The sequence below is a fragment of the Chelmon rostratus genome, chromosome 14, assembly GCF_017976325.1.
Source record: "Chelmon rostratus isolate fCheRos1 chromosome 14, fCheRos1.pri, whole genome shotgun sequence".
NCBI classification, from domain to species: domain Eukaryota; kingdom Metazoa; phylum Chordata; class Actinopteri; order Chaetodontiformes; family Chaetodontidae; genus Chelmon; species Chelmon rostratus.
The window spans coordinates 4824029-4840842 of record NC_055671.1 but is presented as its reverse complement, the minus strand read 5'-3'; the positions used below and the strand labels follow the sequence as shown (position 1 = coordinate 4840842).

Below are 16814 nucleotides of genomic sequence, written 5' to 3'. Positions count from 1 at the left end.
TTTGTGCACATTTCAGCAGTAGTGAAGTAGTGAGCATTTTGTTAAAATCAGGATTATCATCATGTGTTATCTATGTGGGTTTCTCTTAGGTGACACCCTATACTACAGATTTATGTCAGACATGAGCAACACAGAGTGGGGCTACAAGTTCACCATTACAGGAGGCCACAGAGGACGTTTCCAGACAGGTGCTTCACATTGGAACAGATACACACTCCTTTAAAATTTGAGCATACCTGCTTCCTTTGTTAGAGACTAACTCTGCAAACTACTCAGTAAAATGCACATAACCTCAAAATGAATCTGCAGGTTGGTCACGTTGTCACCCTCTCTGCCATTTTGTCTCCACTCAGGATTTGAGATACTGAAGCAAATGTTAGCAGATGACCAGGTGCTCAGTCACCTGCCATTGGCTGACATCTGGGAGTGGCAGGTGGGCGTGGCCTGTCGCCAGACTGGGAGCCAGCGACTCAAAGCCATTCACTTGTTGCTCCGCCTCCTGCAGTGCCAGTCCCAGACGTAAGAGTCCAGCCTCCTTCTACATTTCTGTGTCTTTCCTTCTAATTCTCACACTTGTTGCATGTGTCGCCACCTAAAGTAATATGCACAAACATTGTCTCTTGAGCATGAGGCCCATCCACCTGGACGTAAGTAATGCTAATTTGAGTGAGTGGATCCAGTGCTCATTTTTACCTCGGCGGTGTATTTCTCCTTGAGGTGCAGGATTGCACCTCCACACACTGTTTGCCTAAAAGCCTGCATAAATACCTTATGTCACCACCACGGAAATGAGGTAAAGGATGTGTTTAGAAATTTTCATATGTGCAGCCTGACTCAGCCAGTGCTGGTCACAATGACAACATCACACAATTTATGCAAAGGAGTGCTCACACAGACAGAAAACACATTGTTAGAACTGAATTCTAGGCATTAAGGTTTCCTTTAATCAAATGTGTTTCGCTTATTGTTACTTCGCCTGGATGTTTCACTGTGTCTAAATGCTACTTATGAGCCTAATCCACCTTTGGCCAGTCAGAGGCACGAATCAGAGCAGTCAGTTGAGAATGAAACGCAACACAGATGTTGAGGATTTCTCTTTCTGAGCACTGTAAGTGTGTGTAGGTATGTGTGTTATGATGCTTCACCATACAGATACAGGAGTGATTTGTTGTTAATGAAAACATTACAGATTTATCAGTATTAATAGCGTCTCACAAGCCTTGCTTTGTTCTTTTCTGAAATTTGTATTCTTTCTGACCCATCAAGTCACAATGAAAGGTCCATCCCCACATTTGAACAATCAAGTTTTGCTCCGTTTATGACTGTAGGCGTCTACAAAATGTGCTGTTAAGCCATGATGAATGCATGAAGTGGCTCTTGTTGGTTGTGTTTTTCAGCCACAGTTTTGCTTTTCTCAGAATGTAACTTCATTGTTCTGTCCTGCCTGTTTGCTTGTGTTTGTTCGTCTAACTATTGATTTGTTTGCACTCCAGAGCCTGTAAGCTGACTCTGCTGCGACCTCTGTGGCAGCTCTTTATGTCCATGGAAAACAGCCTGAGCCAGGATCCCACCAGTGTCACTGTGCTGCTGCCTCTTCACAGAGCCCTCACTGAACTCTTCTTCATTGCAGAGGCCCGTGCCATTGTGAGTGAAACACACACACACACACATGCAGGCCACCAAAAAAAACATCTAGTATTGTACAGGTGTTGCTGTTAAAGCTGGGGGAGTGGCGTTTGTTTAGTGATGTTGGTTGTTTTTGCTGCGATGACAGCATGATTGACTTTGTAGATTAAATATAGAATAGATTCAACAAGGCTGATTGTGTTGAAAGCGTTTAGTCCGCCTTTCTCTTGTGGTGTTCAGTTCAAGGCCATTTGAATGACATTATGAAATAACATCTTATTCTTTACCTTGGTCTTTCCTCCCCTCTCTCTGTATATATCTGTCTCTCTGTGAGATGAGCATGTTTTTCCTCCACCCACCTGTTCTCTGCTGGGCTCGGGGCCAAAGCCGGCCCTGCCATCTGCCAGACAGCACAGTTCCACGCTGGCTCCCTGCAGACTGCTTGGGAGAGGAAGAGATGCTATCCATTCTGTGATGTGTACGGGCCCTCTCTCTCTCAGTTGTCTTGAATTATTGATTAAGAGAAGTCTCAAAGATTATGAGCATGCCGTCAGCCAGGAGTTTCCCATCTGTAGATGCAATTGAACCAGACAGTCCCAGAAAAGCACTACCTCTCCTCTTCCCCTCAGGTCTGGTCACTGAGGCCCGAGGCTGCTGATCTGACAGTAAAATGACATCAGTTGATTTGTCGTTCAGGATGGATTGTGTACTCCCATCTGCACCGACTGAATGTTATTTCATGCTAGGGAGAATGGGGCTCTCAGGTGGAGCAGTTACCTGATGATAAACACCAGGGGGCAGTAGCAGTACTCAGCAGTTTTTCCTGGGATGCCCTTCATGGACACTCCAGTGTTGTGTTAGTAATGATGGACACATTTAGGTGTGTGGCACGTAGCTCTCCTCCATCCAGCAGAGCATCATCACAGAGCATGACCCGTCTTTTATTGGCACAGCACAAATGTGTGTGCTGCAGTGGTTCATCACCTCCAGCTCTTTATCCACAGTTTGAGGTAGTATGAGATGAAGGCCTTAACAGAGGTAAATGAGGATGAATGGATGGTATTGTTAGTGGTAAGGAGTGTTTTGCACAGGTGCACAGTTGGTCCAAAAGAGATACATTGACCCATTCACTTCCCACAGCTTTTTCCAGCAATATCCAGATAAAACAGTGAAACACGTTCTTTTCTTTTCTTTTCTTTTAAACCACACACCTGCCACCTCTTGTGGCAGCCATCACAGTGACTGCTGGTCGCTGTTGGTTCAGGATGTGGTTGAAAGTATTCCAAGAAGTTTCAGCATATAGCTGTCAGGTGAACCTGAATAAAGCCAGTGAGTGTGGTTGTAAACTGGGTTACACAGGCGACAACTCGGCTATGCACCAACAAGATTGGACTCAAGTGAAAGTGGACATACTGCAGCTACACTGCTCCAGCACTCCTGCATTAGTTCACAGAGGATTTTAGAACGAGGCAGGACTGTTCTGAGACCAGTGTAAAGGGGAAAGTCACTATTTAACCTGATATACATGTAAATATTGGAAAACCCTCATCAGCTGTAGGGATTGGTGCTCTACCTCCAACACACCGCACCATCTGTCCCCACCTTCCTAAAAAGTAAAGATTAGTGTGGACTAATTTTGGTGGCCCTCATGTCATGTTGACATATGAGCTGCACTGCAGTGGTGACAAACATTTGACTTCAACAGCTCCATGTGGACTCTACTGTAAAATCATGGGAAGCTAGTGAGTGGCCGGTCACATCGTGGACTCCTCTGTGCCCATATTAGGTCCGAGCCTAGAGGCAGCTTATTTTTAAAGGTTTAGTGGCCGGTGCTGCTCACATTCCAGTGTCAGTCCTTGTTCTTTGTATGCACATGAAGTTCACAGACAGGTCCACTGAGATTCAATGAACTCTCCACTCCAGGAAGTGAAAGTTATATTCGGAATCAAAACGGTATGTCATGCACTACTGACTGTACAAATCGTCCTAGGATGTTCCCCAGCATAAACATTCAGGGTGCTGCGAGATGAATGGCAGGCCCGGGCTCTGGACTGTGTCTCCAGTGCTGTAAAGGCTCCGTTTGGCCAGTCTCAGCCCATTTAGCTGCTATGTAGTCTTATCTGTGTTCCCCAACTCCTCGTGCTTACGTAAGCCGAGGTATGTCTCTCCCAAAGGGCTTCTTCGTGGAAGCGCTCTCTAGTTTGTTTATAGTTTTGAATGACTATTCCAACATTCCACCATTCAGTTTGATGCTGAGATGGAGATGAAGAGTTGTTAGGGAACCATGCCTCATTTCTAATTGAATTCATCCCTTATGCAACCTCTTAGGGTAGTCTGTCCCGGGAAGTTCCTTCTATTCGTATCTGGTCTGTGAGGTTATCTGTGTTTCTTTGCAAGCTGGAGTTGGAAACATGGCAGAGTGCACCCTTTTTACCAGCCTTTGATGTGTTTTCCAGTCACAGGGCATCCTCCAGGAGTACTTGTTAGCCATGACCACTGATGAGCAGCTTCTCAATCACACTGCGATGGTAAGATTGAAACCATTTTTCTGTTTTTGAATATGACCATTGATGACTTTTACAACTTTGCCTTTCTAAATTCAACGTCTTGCCTTCTGCCAGGCTCTCTGAGGTCACCTTTGATGTTTGCACTTGTGAATTACATCTCTGCCTTTCTAAATTCAAAGTCTTGCCTTCTGCCAGGCTCTCTCAGGTCATCTTTGATGTTTCCAGTAGTGAACTGCTGCCTGACATGGATGCTAGTGGCTCGAAGAAGTTGTCCGTGCACCCTCAAGTGTTGTAATATTATGCAACTCTCTTTCTTAAACACGCAGTTCCGTTGATCGAACAGTCTTCAGCCGCTGTGAGTCAGCTCACGGCCAGAGTCTCTTTTGGTAATGAATCACCAAGCTGTTGACACCCAGCAGATCCCTCGGCACCCCCCCCCCCCCTCCTTGTTTTGAATATGTGTGGGCCTCACTCAGGACTAATGTATTTGGTAATTACAGTCCATTAGCATTTGCGGCAGAGCGAGCCACAGCATTCTCTGTACTGTGGACCCCGTAATACAACAGAGGAGCCTGAAGGCAGTTAAGAGGAGCAGAGGATGCGGGGTGGTGAAAAAAACATTGTGGGTGGTTCTGTTGAGCGGTTACCTAATACCTGTCAGCTCGAAAACAAAACCATAGGTGACTTGGCAGTAGTCATAACTGTTATGATAGCAGCAATGAAAAGTCCAAGATAAAAGATTTTAAAGGGCTGAAAAAATGCTCCAAAGCCATTCAAAACCAAACAGGTTCACTTACTGGGGACTATGTTTTCTCCAAGGTCTCTTGAAGGCTTTATCTTCTCAAGTGGCTCCTTATTTTCTGATGTTTATTATACTACAGCACAAGTTGGACAGTATTCAGAGAATCATGTTCACTTCACTGCTCCCTAGCTTTTATTCATTCTGCCATTCACTCAGTTAAACACTGATAACAGTGACAGATACCTGCGTTTTTGACGTTTCAAAGGAATCGCCCACCAAACCTCCTGAGCACATCAACAGGCAGATCAGCAAGTATGACTATGTGTCCGGGCATTACCTGGAGCTGTATTGGACTTCTCAGCTCCAAAAAAATCACTGGGTGCAGGGCTCTTTTGAAGGAGCAGGAATTTTGGAGTGTTCAAAAATGACAAATCATTCAACAGCCACAAGAACAAAAGTGCAGAAGGGAGCATAAAAAGACGTAAAATGAATAAGTTTGGTCTCCTCTGCGGCAAACTTTTATTGAAAATAACAAATTATTTTAAGTACCACTGTGGCCGGGAGGCAGCTGCGCTAATAGTTATTTTTATAGTATCAGCAGATCAGATGACTTTGTGTCTTGTGAAAGGGGTCACTTGTAGTAACAAATCCACAGACAGTCCTCATCTGATGCTACAGTCCCCCTCAGCTCTACTGAGCTTTTTAGTATCTTTCAGCTCACTGTTGTGGTTTTATAACCTGCAACTTTACCGTTTTGGTTCAGTCTCACTGCTCTCATCGCCCTCATTTCCAGCAACAGCAGCAGATAAAACGATAGTTACGCATGTAACTACGGTTCTATGAATCCTGGATGACCGCCAGAGGCGGTGCTTTAAGCACTGAATGAGTCCGTCTCGCGCATGCGCAGGTCGAGAAGTAATACCAACAAAGTCACCTGTGAGTGACCCCCTGACGACCTCGGACAGGCTATAACTTCCGATGTCGCCAGGGGATCTGTTCCTGCAGAATCTTCTTGCGAAGCCACAAGGATTCTGAGGGACTGAACGCTCTGGCGGTCATCCAGGATTCATAGAACCGTAGTTACATGCGTAACTATCGTTCTATTTCATCCTTCCTGACCGCCAGAGGCGGTGCTTTAAGCACTGGATGACCAATACCAACAAAGTCACGAGGAATCCGAAATACAGACCTTATTGACTGGAAGCAGAAGAGCTTGGTAGGAGGACCACACCCAGTGGGTGAGGAGAGGCAATGTTTACCCGATAGAACCTTGCAAAAGTGCTTGGCGATGCCCACGAGGCTGCGGCACATATTGCCTCCAGAGGCACTCCTCTCAGCGCAGCCCATGATGTGGAGACGCTTCTCACAGAGTGGCATCTCACGCCAGATGGCAGAGGATGACCACCTGCCTTATATGCGTGACAAATGGCTTCCACGATCCAGTGAGCGAGACGCTGTTTGGAGAGAGGAAAACCTTTCTTTGGACCGCCAAAGCACACGAAAAGCTGGTCCGACTGGCGTATACCCACAGTTCTGTCCACATAGGCTCTCAGAGCACGCACAGGACACAACAGCACCGACTTCCCATCCCCTTCCCCTACTGGTGGGTCAAACCGAGCCAGGTGGATAGGCTGATTAAGGTGCGAGTTTGACAAAACCTTAGGCAAGAATGCAGGATTCGGCCATAAGGTGACCCCTGAACCGTCTGAGTTCCAGCGTAGGCAAGAACTGCTGACCGACAGAGCATGAAGCTCGCTAACACGTTTTGCCGAGGTGATAGCAAGTAGGAAGGCAGTCTTCACTGACAACCACCGTAGGCCTGCCTGTGCCAGGGGCTCAAAGGGTGGCGAGCACAGAGCATCCAACACCAGAGGCAGGTCCCACGCTGGAGCTCTCGGCAGTCGTGGGGGACGTAGTCTCAGAGCCCCCTTCAAGAAGAGCGTCACCAACCTGTGACATCCCACCGTGTTGTTATTGATTAAAACGTGCCGAGATGAAATGGCGGCTACGTACACCTTCAGGGTAGAGGGTGACCGACCGCTATCCAGGAGGGACTGCAAAAACTCCAAAATAATAGGCACAGAGCAGTGCACAGGGTCCTCATGCCTTCCTGAACACCACCCAGAGAACAGCCGCCACCTGTTCTCATACTGTGCACGGGTAGACGGTGCCCTGGCGTTCAGGACAGTATTGCGGACGGTGCCTATACACTCATTCAGCAGCGGATCGGACCCTGCAGAGGCCAGACCCACAGCTGAAGACGACGAGGGTTGGGATGCCACACCCGGCCCCCCAGCTGAGACAGGAGGTCCTTCCTGTCGGGGAGGCGCCATGGTGAGCCGTGACAGAGCCTGCGAAGGAGAGGAAACCACGTCCGCCCCGGCCAGAAGGGGGCCACCAGCAGCAGTCTGTGGCCCCGCTGAAGAACCCTCTGCAGCGTTGCCATAATCAGAGGGACTGGCGGGAATGCGTACAAGAGACCCTCTGGCCACTCGTGTGCCAGGGCATCCTGCCCCAGAGTGCTGGTCTCCTCCATCCAGGAGAACCAAAGAGGACAATGGGTAGTCTCTTCTGAGGCAAAGAGATCCACCTCTGCCCTGCCAAAGAGGCCCCAGATGTGGAGCACCACCTCCGGGTGAAGCCGCCACTCCCCTGGGGGAGGCTTGCGGCGGGAAAGAAAGTCTGCTACGTCGTTCCGCTTCCCCGGTAGATACATTGCCCTGAGGCTGGCCAGACGGTGGGCTGTCCAAGTCAAGAGGCTCCAGGTCACCTGCAGCAACCGCATTGACCTGGTACTCCCTTGATGATTTATTTGAGAAACGGTCGACATGTTGTCTGACCGTATCAGCACGTGCCTCCCCCTCAAGTATGGGAGAAAGTGCTTGAGCGCCAGGTGCACAGCCCGTAACTCTAGTACATTGATATGCTCCGTGCGAGCCTGAGCAGACCACTGTCCCTGAGCCGTTCTGTTCTGCCACACTGCACCCCACCCTGAGAGGGAAGCATCCATTGTAACAGTCTCCCGACGGAACGGAACAGACCCCATTGGCACACCCTGTAACATGAAGGCCCTTTTCCTCCATGGAGACAGAGCAAGGAGGCAGCGCCATGATGCCCTGATCCTCCTGTGCCTGTGCCACTTGGCATCCAAGTGAAGGCTGTTCAGCCACCGTTGAAGAGGGCGAAGTGACAGCAAGTCTAAAGGAACAACAGTTGCAGCAGCTGTCAACTTGCCCAGGAGGCGTAGATACTGCACGTAGGGCAACCACTTGCCCTGCCGGAAGAGGGGAAGGAGGTGGAGGATGTCGTCCACCCGCCGAAGTGAAGGGCAAGCCTTCATGGTTACAGAGTCCAGAGCCACACCTAGGAAGGTTATACTTTGGGAAGGTGTCAGACAGCTCTTGCTGACGTTCACCCTGAGACCCAGCCGGGCCACGTGAGCCAGAAGAGCAGCCGTATCTTGCACCACTTGAGACTGGGAAGGCGCACACACCAGCCAGTCGTCTAGATAGGGAAGGATCTTTATGCCCCGTGATTGCAGGGGAGAGAGGGCTGCTGCCACACAGCGGGTGAACACCCGTGGGGAGAGGGAGAGACCAAAGGGTAGCACTCTGAACTGAAAGTGACGGCCTTGAAAGGCAAACCGGAGGAAGTGCCTGTGGTGAGGTATGATGGGAACATGAAAATAGGCATCCTTCAGGTCGATGGAAGTAAACCACTCCCCTCTGGCAACCACCTGTACAACCTCTGCAACGGTGAGCATGTGAAATGGCATTACCTTCAGGAATCTGTTGAGGCCCCTGAGATCGAGGATGGGGCGAAATCCGCCATCTTTCTTCTCCACCAGAAAGTACGTCGAGTAGTATCCCCCGGGCTGTGACAGGGGATCTACTGGCTCGATGGCACCTTTGACCAGGAGGGCAGACAGCTCTTGGTCCAAGGCTAAGGCTTTTGCCGGGTCGCTTATGATGGTCATTTTGACCCGGCTGAAGGCAGGGGGCCGGCGTCGGAACTGCAGTTTGTACCCCAGGGCTAGGGTGGACATCACCCAGGGGTCCGAGGTGTAAGCAGCCCAATAACTGAGCTGTTGCTGGGAAAAGCAGCCCACGACCGGCCCCGGAACTTCAGTTCCTGGCCCCCCGGCCTTTGGAGGCTCTGGGGGGGCGCCGGTTAACATCCAAGGCCCGAGGCTGGCTAGAGGGCTGCCAATCAGGGGCCCGGACATCCTGAGCTGCCCGTCGAGCAGGCTGCAGCGCTGACCGTTGCACTGGTCGCTGCACTGCCTGCCGAGGCCTCTGGTAGCTACCAGAGCCAGGCTGTGGCTGAGAGCGGCGCTGCACAACTGCTGAAGAACCTCTAGGTCGAGCAGGGGGGGGCACACTCCTGTGGAGACCTGAGAGCTGCTGTCTGGTCTGTCTGGCTTGGACCGTCCGTTCCAGTGCCTCTAAAGCAGCCGACCCAAACAACTCTCCTGGCTCCACCGGGATGCTGCGAAGGGTCCTTCTGCATGCCTCTGAGAAGGGTGACTGAACCAGCCAAACCTGCCGGCGAGCCTGGACCAGGGTGGACATCACACGCCCTAGCTCCCTGGTCATCAGGGCGAAGGCCTGCAGAGACGCATCACTAAAATTATGAGCTGATGTGTCTTGTGTAATCTCTTGAAGGCAGGCTGAGAGGGCGAGCATGAGGTGAGACATTGAGTTCCCGATGCGGCCCATACGAGCCGCTGCATCATAGGCCTTAGAAAGTAAGTCATCCGTGATGCGACACTGGGGTGAAGGACACCTCGCATTCGGCCTCAAGGCCTCATCAGGAGAGACTATGAGTGAGGCCACCGTGGGCTCAACAGCCGGCATGCGGCCAAGACCAGACTTGGCCGCATCCTGCATGGCTGCTAGTGTTCGGCCATCAGACGTTGCATGAGAAAGAGCCTTAGAATCTCTCCAACATGCATGCAACTCCTTTAGGTACTCCTCTGAAGGAGGCACAGAGAATGCGGCAGGGGCTGTGCTGCGCCTAAAAAATGCGCTCGCTGGAGCCGACTGGGCCTGCGGTGCATCTAGCTGCAGGCGCGCCAAGGCCATACGTATGATGGCCCCCATGGAGCTACCCTCTGAGCAACCACCTGAACTATGGGTCGAGGAACGAGAGCCTGCTTGTGAGGGATGGGAAACAGTGTCATGAGAGACAGTGTCTGTCCCATATTCCCCAAACTCAGTGGCTGAAGCTGCCGTTGAGAGGATGTCATCCTCTGGACCAGACAAGGTCACCCGAGGAGCGGATGCAGACGCACTCCCTGTACCAGTCCCTGTCTGGAGGGCTAAAAAGATGGACTTCATCTGATTAAGCTCTGCTGTCAAGTGGTCAACTCTGGAAGCAAGCTCACACTTTTTTGTCTTCTTCCTGGAGGAAGCACCTTCAGTGTCCGGAGCCCGACGTTTTGGCCGGCTAGGTCGGGCTGGGGACCGCCTGCGAGTATCAGTTAGGACTTCCGGTGAGGGGACACCACTAAAAAATTGTTCCACCTCAGCCAGTCTTGCAACCCTCACTGCCCGGGGCATGAAGCTGCAATTCATGCAGGGGTCCTCTGACAGACCCTCCTTCAGGTGCTCGATGCCAAGACATGAGGGGCAAAGGTCATGACCGTCCTCAGGCTGCAGAGGCGCCATACAGGCGGTACAGGAGTGAGAATTCATCATAATAGGTACGATCGAGTTGCTATTGCCAACTCTAAATCAAAAGGGACGCTGCGAAGTACGAGGTCCTTGCCACAACAACCAGATTAGCTCGAGCGAAAGCACTGCTGCTAACCGTAACGAGACCGAAGAAAAAAACACACCTATGCTGGGAGAGGGAGCGAAACCACAGCCGTCACCAACAGGTCGCTACTGCAAGATTACTAGCCCAAAACAAGTACAAACAAAGTTGCCACGAAATAATAAAGTTAGCTTAAGCGGACACACTGCGGCTAACTGTAAAGATAACAGAGCACAACTACGCCGGGAGAGGGAGCGAAAACACTACCGTCACCAACAAGTCGTCACTGTAAGCTTCTAAACAAAACGGGTGCAACCAAGTCGCTGCCAATTAGTAAAGTGAGCTTAAGTGGACACACTGCAGCTAACTGAAAAGATAACGGAACATAACTAAGCTGGGAGAGGGAGCGAAAACACTGCCGTCACCAACAAGTCGTAACTGTAAAGCTACTAAATAAAACAGGTGCAACCAAAGTTGCTGCCAATTAATAAAGTTAGCTTAAGCGGACACACTGCGGCTAACTGTGAGGGTAACAGAGCACAACTAAGCCGGGAGAGGGAGCGAAAACACTGCCGTCACCAACAAAGTACAATATGTGTCTGATTAGCGGTACTTTACCAGTCGGATCCAACCGTGTGATGCAGGATAATCCGAAGGATGGAGCGCCTCACTGCCCGGGGCGATGCCGGTGAAACCGCATACACCGCCTCCCGGAGTGACAGCTTGACGCAGCCCTTGGAGGGCGAGCACCTCGCAGCTCCGACCAGCAATGAGCGGTCACAAGGCTACCGGCGACAAGCTGCAAGACTGCTGTACGTAGCGGTGATAACTAGCTCTAAGCTAATGCTATGACCGTAGTACACCTGCGAAGCGAGAAGAAAAAAGGAACAGATCCCCTGGCGACATCGGAAGTTATAGCCTGTCCGAGGTCGTCAGGGGGTCACTCACAGGTGACTTTGTTGGTATTACTTCTCGACCTGCGCATGCGCGAGACGGACTCATTCAGTGCTTAAAGCACCGCCTCTGGCGGTCAGGAAGGATGAAATAGAACTACTTTAAGCTACCTTCACCGAACAGCAGACCGAATTAGCAACTGGCTAAAGACTTGCTAACTAGAAAAAAGTCAATATTGGGCTAGCATTCATCAGGTGGCCAGAAGCGTGACTTCAGATGGATGCTAATGTTGCCCTGTGGCTGTTGAATGTGTAAAAAGTTTGCTTTAAAATGTGTTGTGTCGTATGTCAGTGATGTGAGCACACACACACACACACACACACACACACACACACACAAAGTGTATGCAAAGATTCACTTTTTGGGTGGGCCCGCACCATGGGCAGCCATTGGGCCTTTCCATGTGTTTTCCGATAGCATTTTGCATCGTGTCGTGTAGTCATTTGTCCACAGGCCTGTTCATCTGTTGTAGCAGGCAGGTCTGGATCAGAATCAGACAGCCTCTCTAGCATTAACAAAATATAGTTCAAATACAGCCTTCAACCAGCGGCAGCAGCACTTAACAATGTGTGCTTTGTCATGAGTGTGCTGTCATTACACTTACCTTGATTTCTTCTTCTATGGCATTATTATACTGTCATTGTCTGGCTCGCATCTCATATGGTGCTGTCAAAATGTGATTTATTATGTCGCAAAGAACATCTTTTGCACAAAATTTACAGAAGTGTCACCGTGATGTTGTGGTTTTATTGGCTAAATTACAAATACATGCAGAAATGGGTTTAGCAAGAAAAACAAAAAAAAAAAAAACAATTGTGAATCTTGCATGAGGATCATAATGCAAAAGATGCAGCAGCTTCTCAGTCCTCAATCTATGCCTGAAATCCATCCAGCAATACTGTCTGCAATATTTCCATTATTTCCCATTATTGCTTTAAATGATAGATGAACAGAAATACTCCAGGAAGTCTCCTGTGGATATGGGGCTGTTCTGGGGACTCCACAGAGAGCAAGTCAATTGAAAGTTTTTCAGATCAATCAAGACTTTGATTGAAACTGAAAGAAATTGAAAGAATGAGTGATCAAAAGAAATCCTCCTGTGGAAAACCATACCAGATTTAATCACATAACAACAGCAGCTCACCGATAACACCACCCGCAGGTCGCAGTGAACAAATGTCAGTGGAGAGAACAAAAGTATTGAAAGCAGTTCAGTCTGTTAAGCACTTGCATTATCAGTTTAGTCACCCTCAACTCACCTGTTTATCATCAGTGAACATGCAGTGCACAGCACAGGTGAAAAACAAGGTTTTTCACGTCTCATTCGCTCAGTTCACTCTGCTCGATTTTCTCTCCCCGCGGCTTTTCTCCTGTATTTCACTCACATGCTTTATTTTATTGTGTAGGCTCTGAAGAACATCGCTGCCATCAGCCTGGCCATCAATTATCCCAATAAATCTACCAAGCTACTCAACATGTCCCCTTGAGAGCTCTGCCGAGAGAAAGGAGGAGAACAACCTGAAGGGGACACAGCCTGACTCAGCCGGTCGGCTTTGAACGAGGAGCCGAGATGCGAGGGAGAAAAGCCCCCCCTCCCGACCATCCGGTGCTTTCCCTCCAACAGGATCCCCTCCACTCCGGTAACTCTCTGCAGTTCTCTGCACACGGGCTGTGGAGGGGTACTCAAAGAGCACTTTTCACACTTACTCACAATCCTTTTTGCCTTAGGTGAATCAGTTATATCAGCATGTGCATTCACTTGGACAGGAACAGTTGCGAGGTCTGTTTTTTTTTTTTTTTTTTTTTTTTTTTAAATTATGTTTTTACTTGAAGATGCTGTGCTAAAGGACATGAAGTGTGCCAAATTCACAACTTTCAAGGGGAAATATATTCCTTTTTGTCCTGCCTTTCTTCCTCCTAAACAGCAGCCACTCTGGGTTACATAGTTGATCATGGTGAAAACAGGTCACCTTGGCGACTTGCATGTCTCAGTGGACATGTAGAGCATCCTAAAAATACTGTCCAGGACAGTGGAGTCTCATTAGTCACCATGGGGAGAAAGTACTGACCTACTAGCTCATTCTGCTCCTTCCCTCCTTCCTTCCTTCCTTCCTTCTTTTGTTTTATCTACACTTCCTTTCTTCCTGCTCACCTTCTCCCATTCTTCCTTCCCTGTTTACTTCTTTCCTTTTCAGACAACAGAAGTAGATTACAGTACTTTTAGGGCTCTTGTTGAAGGGAAGGATCAATATATCATCATAGGCATCCTAAACATGTATCTGATCTGCAGCATGTCATGTTGACACGCACTAAGACCCACTTAAGAACTGACGACAGTTTGATGGTGCCGTACGGGATGAAGATGATACTCACAATAGCCATAGTCTTTGCATAGGATGAGAATTAACTTTACAGCTGAGGGAAAACTGTGATAATACACTATTGCAAAGCATTCCTCCATGTTATTCTACCAATATGTTGAAGAATTTTCACTCCATTACTAGTGAATGAATGAAAGACCATTATGATGTCAAATGATGTTCATGAAAATGAATAACAGCAAAAAAAAAAGTGTCATTGAGAAACGATGAATCTCTTAAAGGCCTTCAGTTTTATCCACCGATTTATTTATTATTAACTGTTGTTTTTTTTATCTAATGTATGATTAAGTTCAACAATTTATGAGGCACCTGAGTCATTTTTCAAAACAGTGAAAGAAAAGCTGAATCATAATTAATCACACTATCATGTCCCCATACTCTGTGTACCGTAATGAATGTGAGAATAGTGGTGTCCTTACACAAATATCTTTAACTGAGCAAAGGCTGATGATTCCCACTAACACACAGATGGGTCCCTCACTTCATTTATAAAGTCTTAGTTGACTCTCATTGTAAGTGTTGAAGTTGATACACTGATAAACATAGAGGTGACTGTAAAATAGACACATTATCCACCTGAGAAACACACGAGGAAGCTGGATTCTTAACACTTTATTACCTCATCCTTTGTAATTAAACAGGTAATTGGTGTGACTCTTCCTTAAATGTTTAACGTGGCGTTCAATCACATCTCGCTAACCCCACATTTTTATTAAAGCTGCCATCCACTTGTAGCCACGCCCACAGAGGTCAGTCATGTGCTTTGGTGTTAAAGAAGGCATCACGTTTTGTTCGTCGATGAATCTAAACATCCGATGGGGGTTGGTTTCCGGTCATTTCTGTATTCATATCAGACGAAGAAGATTCTTTTAGTTGGAGGAAGTCATGGTGGTTTATACCAAAGAAACCAATCATTGTGAGCCATGAACCATCTCTGAAAGAGCTCCTGGCAGAGTTCCTTCTCCGTTGATCACATATCAGATAGCTGCCCTGTGAGACGCCGGAGCAGAGGAAACCTTTCGACATTGTTCTGTTTTTCGTTTTTCATTTTTTACTTGCGTTGTTTTTGAAGTGGTCCCTGCGAGGGCCGCGGAATAGCTCGGTGGTTTTGTTTACACAAACATCAGCTGCAGTGAGGAGAGAGGAAGAGATACATGGCCTCCATTTGGCTTCTACGACGCCTCACCTATCTACGATGTGCCTATGGTTAAAAATGAAGCAATCATAATTTAACTCATGTTAGCCGAATAGTTATTAATTCTATTTTAAAAGAGAGATATATTGTTTAATTTGAAGGTTTTTGTATCTTTTTACTTTTAATGTTGGTTTCTTTTTGCAAGGATGCTTGACATTTGAGGCTGACTAATTTGAATGTACATATCTGTGAATATTAATTGCACAGAAGAAAGACTTTGATATCAACCCCTTACAATTCTAAACTCTACTGGGCACTAAAAGAGGGACAGTTTGATTCTGATTTTGTATGCATGGCACATTGATGGTTCAAAAATACTGCTTGGGTTGAAATGTGATCCATTTCTAATAAAAATAGAAATGACTTATGCGACTCCTGCTGTCATCTTTTTTTATGTGTAGGCTCAACAGAGCCATTTCTGTGCAGCAACAAATAATGTATTGATCGTTTAGTCCGCATTGATTAGAGCCCACACACTCACTGCCAGCAGATACTGTACTCAGTGATCCGACGCCATCAAAAGTTTGCTTTCTCGCTGCTTCTATTCCTTTTACCTCTAAGTAAACAAGTACATCTCCAGCACCTTATAACAAACATCATTTTCTCTGCTATTTGTCCAAGCAAGAGCATTGCTATTCCTTCTGTTTATTCAGTCTCCTCTTGCATGCTGGGTTTTTCTTCAAAGCCCCTCCAGCCCCTGGTCTGCCTGCCTGCCTCCTCTATCTCTCCACTGCCTGTAATCTGGAGGCACAGGGACAGCGCTGCTGATGGGAGTGATGATCACTGGGGCGATAATGACATCAAATGGAGGAAATATTCAATAAGGTTCCAGATGATTTAGTGCCCCTCTGCGCCATCAAAGCCCCCACACTGGAGTGAGTCAGTTCTCCTGCCTCCCCTCCTCCTGCTCTGTCTCCTTCGTTTTCACCCAGGATCCCCGAGCTCTCGTTTACCCAGGTGAAAGGAGGCAGAGAGAAAACACAAAGGCTTACAGTAACTGTGATGCCATGATATGGGGGAGCCCTGCTACAGCTGGCTGATGCCTTGTTGAGATGATAAATGAGTCACTTTGGTTAGAATAAACATTGCTTCCATTGCAATTAATTCATACAGTGTACCATATTAGACAGTTTGAGCAGACAGAAACCCAAAATAAAGTATAAAATAAATACTCAAATTCTGTAAATTTTATAAAAGAAACAATGGAAATAATTAAAAATCTGTTTCTTTGTTCTTAGTTTCATTACAACAGAGCTTAATATTTATTTAATTATTTTTAATTCAAAATGCAATTTTTCAAAAGTCTGTTTTTATTTCATAATGCCAGTTTTCATGGTGATGTTGTCATCACCCTCTCACCTTTCAGCCAATCACACGCACCCTGTCTGCTCCACGATGCTACCACATTTAGCCAGCTAGCTCCTGTTAGCTGACCAGCAACAATGTGAAAGTCATTCTGACTCAGCCCTCCAGCCGCTGCTGTAAACACACACAGCACACCTTCTGTTTATTTATCTTAAGGCTGCACATGCGTCCTGCCTGGTTGTTTATTTCACTCAAAGCATCAAAGTGAAGAGACACCGTCAACAGCAGCAGCTTCAGAGTTACCTCCGTCACCTTTACCTCTCTGTTTTATATATGCACACTAGACT

At 47.7% G+C, this 16814-nt stretch overlaps 1 protein-coding gene across 1 annotated transcript in view; it reads left to right on the top strand.

Annotated features, from left to right (window-relative positions):
• The window catches only part of zzef1 (zinc finger, ZZ-type with EF hand domain 1), a 38477-nt gene extending 22950 nt beyond the window's left edge, over nucleotides 1–15527 (top strand). Inside the window, exons 50-54 of the mRNA XM_041951831.1 lie at nucleotides 90–188; nucleotides 354–519; nucleotides 1494–1644; nucleotides 4083–4154; nucleotides 12993–15527. Coding sequence (XP_041807765.1) covers nucleotides 90–188; nucleotides 354–519; nucleotides 1494–1644; nucleotides 4083–4154; nucleotides 12993–13073 — 569 coding nt within the window. The 3' untranslated portion in view covers nucleotides 13074–15527. The remainder of the gene's footprint in view (nucleotides 1–89; nucleotides 189–353; nucleotides 520–1493; nucleotides 1645–4082; nucleotides 4155–12992) is intronic.
• The last annotated feature ends 1287 nt before the right edge of the window (nucleotides 15528–16814 follow it).